Source organism: Suricata suricatta, chromosome 9 (genome assembly GCF_006229205.1).
Source record: "Suricata suricatta isolate VVHF042 chromosome 9, meerkat_22Aug2017_6uvM2_HiC, whole genome shotgun sequence".
Classification (NCBI taxonomy): domain Eukaryota; kingdom Metazoa; phylum Chordata; class Mammalia; order Carnivora; family Herpestidae; genus Suricata; species Suricata suricatta.
Genome location: NC_043708.1, coordinates 60025591 through 60028679, shown reverse-complemented (window position 1 = coordinate 60028679; position 3089 = coordinate 60025591). Strand labels below are relative to the sequence as shown.

The window sequence follows — 3089 nt, the reverse complement described above, 5'->3', positions numbered from 1 at the left end:
TCTGTGTGTTCCTTTCTCTCTGTCCCTTCCCTGATCACACTGTATCTCTCTGTCTCTCAAAAATAAATAAATGTTAAAAAAAAATTAAAAAAATAAAAGGGTTGGGGCAGAAAAAGACATAAATCACTGCCACAGAGATTCAGGTACAATAAAACATTAGCTCCTATGGTCTGTATGTATCACATGCAATAGAGCAATTCTGATTTGTAAAAATTCCAGATTCCAAATACTTGAAAAACATGTATCATTTTATTTGTACAATTAAAAAGTTGTACATAGAAACCTGTAATACAGTTCTGTAAAACTGAAGGAACTGTCAGGGAAGAGGGAGGGTGTTACCTTTTACTGATTGTTCATTAAGGAAGTTAGAGAAATAAAACAAAAACACAGCAAAACGTTTAAAAAATTAAAGAACATTTTCCAGGTACAAATTTTATAAATACAAAACAAATTCACAAATTATTCTGAATGCTAAATAAATATCTAGTTAATAAACTCAGACTTAATACCTCTAGCCAGCACTGGTACAGCACTTCAAGGATATAAAATTGGATGCATTCATGTGTAGTGTTGAAAGAATGTGCTCATTAAACAATTCTCAGACATATATGCTTTCCCCTTAAACTGTGCTATAATAGATTTATCTGTATGGACAAATCTCCCCTAATACCACACTTCTTAAAAAAAACAAAAACCAATGACAAAATCACAGGTGAAAAAATATTTTCAAAGATATTGGGACACATGAATGATCTCAAAATGTACAAAAACCTCTGTAAACCAGTACTGTAACCAATATATCTATCAAACTTATTAGATACTGAACAAAACTGTAGCAAAGGCAATCTTTCCTACATTCTCCTGAGTGCTTAATATTAAAATTGAGAATATAGTGCAGGCCACACTTCAGTGGTCAATCAGTTGTTATTGCTTTTTATATATAATATATATATGTCTGCTTTAGAGCATGATTTAATGTTCCATTTTCATGAACAATTTGTCTTTCTCAAATATATCCTTTAGAAGGACAAAATTAGATTCGTGACTTCTTTGCAGCTGGTGGTGTGCTAACTTGATCCACATTCCCAGGCACGACATGGAGTCCAAGTTTTTGAGCCTGAATATGAAAAAATGCTTGAAGCCTAGTTCCAGCTTTAGCTTCACTTGTGTTACGAGGGTTGTACTCAAAGCAGTTCGAAAACATTAACTCAATATCATCAATAAATTCCGCTAGAAAGAAAAAACCAAATGAGATCAGAATATAAAAGTACATAAATTATAAATACACATTTTGTTTGTATCATAGCTGGAAACATCATTAAGAACACAGAAGCTCACTTTTTTCTTTAGAAACTGAAACCTCTGGGGAACCTGGGTGGCTCAGTTGGTTAAGCACCTGACTTCAGCTCAGGTCATGATCTCACGGATTTTGAGTTTGAGCCCCACACTGGGCTTTCTGCTCAGCACAGAGCCTGCTTCAGATCCTCTGTGTGCCACCCCCCTATCTGCCCCTGTCCCGCTGGTTCTATCTCAAAATAAATAAAAACTTAAAAAAAAAAGAAACAAAACAAAAAAATAAATCAATTGAAGCCTCTACTCCATTTTGTTTTCATGGAAAAGACAAATGATTTGAAGCCTCTGAAACAAGGTAGCAGAACTAAACCTTAAAATTGTTTAACTATAAATGCTCTAAAATTGTTTTACTGAAACTAAGCATTTATGTAATTAGGAATGTTATATAATTACATAGAACTTCTTCAAGATCAGATTCTACAAAATATCTAAAACTCATTCAATCCCTATACATCTTTTGTCTCCATATACATAGACAAGCATTTTAGGGACCTCTTAGGATGCTATCTATATAACCACATTAATATTAACATCATTTAAATCACAAGAAAACAGCCTTTACCTCTTTAAACAAAAATAATTATCAGAGAAAAACATAAATTACTTACATGCTAATTTATATTCACATTTGTTCACTTTTTCACGAATTATATTTAAGGCAATGGGCTTTTTGATGATGTCATAATAGTCTGGGACCTGTAAAATAATTCAAATATATCTCTCCTATAGAAAATTTATGAGAGATAAGTGGTCAAATATGTGAACGTTTTGGACTTAAGCAACTGAATATGAACCTCTGAATACTATTATTCCATTTAAACCACAAAATGCATTTCAGTCATTATAATGCTATAGAAGCTTACTTGATATTACAAAAAATTACTCTTTAAAGAAAAAGCCTAAGTGGCTTCATTGGTTAAGTATCTGACTCCTGATTTCAGCTCAGTTTCGTGGTTTGTAAGATCCAGTCCTGCATCGGGCTATGTGCTATCAGTTTGGGATTCTCTCTCTCTCTCTCTCTCTCTCTCTCTCTCTCTCTCTCTCTCTCTCCCTTTTTTCTCTGCTCCTCCCCACTCTGTGCATGCTGCTCCCTCTCTCAAAATAAATAAACTTAAAAAAGAAGAAAAAGCTTATGATTTTGCTTGTGTGCTCTTTTTATCCCTACTTCTCTCTACTTGTGTCTCTCTAACACACTCTTTGCTCCATTCAAACTACCCATCATTTCCCATATTCTCATTTCTGGGTCTCCTTTTCCTGTAATGTCCTTATTCCATTTCTCACTCTTGAAATTCCACCTTTCCACAACGACCAGACCCAACAGTTCTAGTTCTTCTATAAAGAACTTTCTAATTCCTGCTATTCCCTCCCTCTGAAATGGTCAAATCAATCTCCTTTTCTTCTCCACTTCTGAAGACCATTATAACTACTATTACAGCACTACAACAGTGCCCTATCTGCTGTAGCACATCACGTACTTCTAGAAGTATATAAAGAACTCCAGCACCGGGGTGCCTGGGTGGCTCAGTCCGTTAAATGACTGACTGGCTCAGATCATAATCTCACGGTTCATGGGTTTGAGCCCCGCCTGTCCTGGGTTCTGAGTCTCCCTCTCTCTTTGCCCCTCCTCTGCTCATTCTCTGTCTCTCAAAAATAAATAAACGTTAAAAAAATTAAAAATAACAAACAAAGAACTCCAGCACCTGGCGAGGGTGTGGAGAGATGGGCACCCTCCTACA

General features: G+C 35.3%; 1 protein-coding gene across 2 annotated transcripts in view; it reads right to left on the bottom strand.

Moving 5' to 3' along the window:
* Positions 1-227: 227 nt before the first annotated feature.
* The window catches only part of BAZ1A (bromodomain adjacent to zinc finger domain 1A), a 112658-nt gene continuing 109796 nt past the window's right edge, over positions 228-3089 (bottom strand). For both annotated transcript variants that reach the window (XM_029950567.1, XM_029950566.1), the window contains 2 exons: positions 1962-2049; positions 228-1230 (listed from right to left, as the gene is read on the bottom strand). In XM_029950567.1, coding sequence (XP_029806427.1) covers positions 1034-1230; positions 1962-2049 — 285 coding nt within the window. In that variant the 3' untranslated portion in view covers positions 228-1033. The remainder of the gene's footprint in view (positions 1231-1961; positions 2050-3089) is intronic.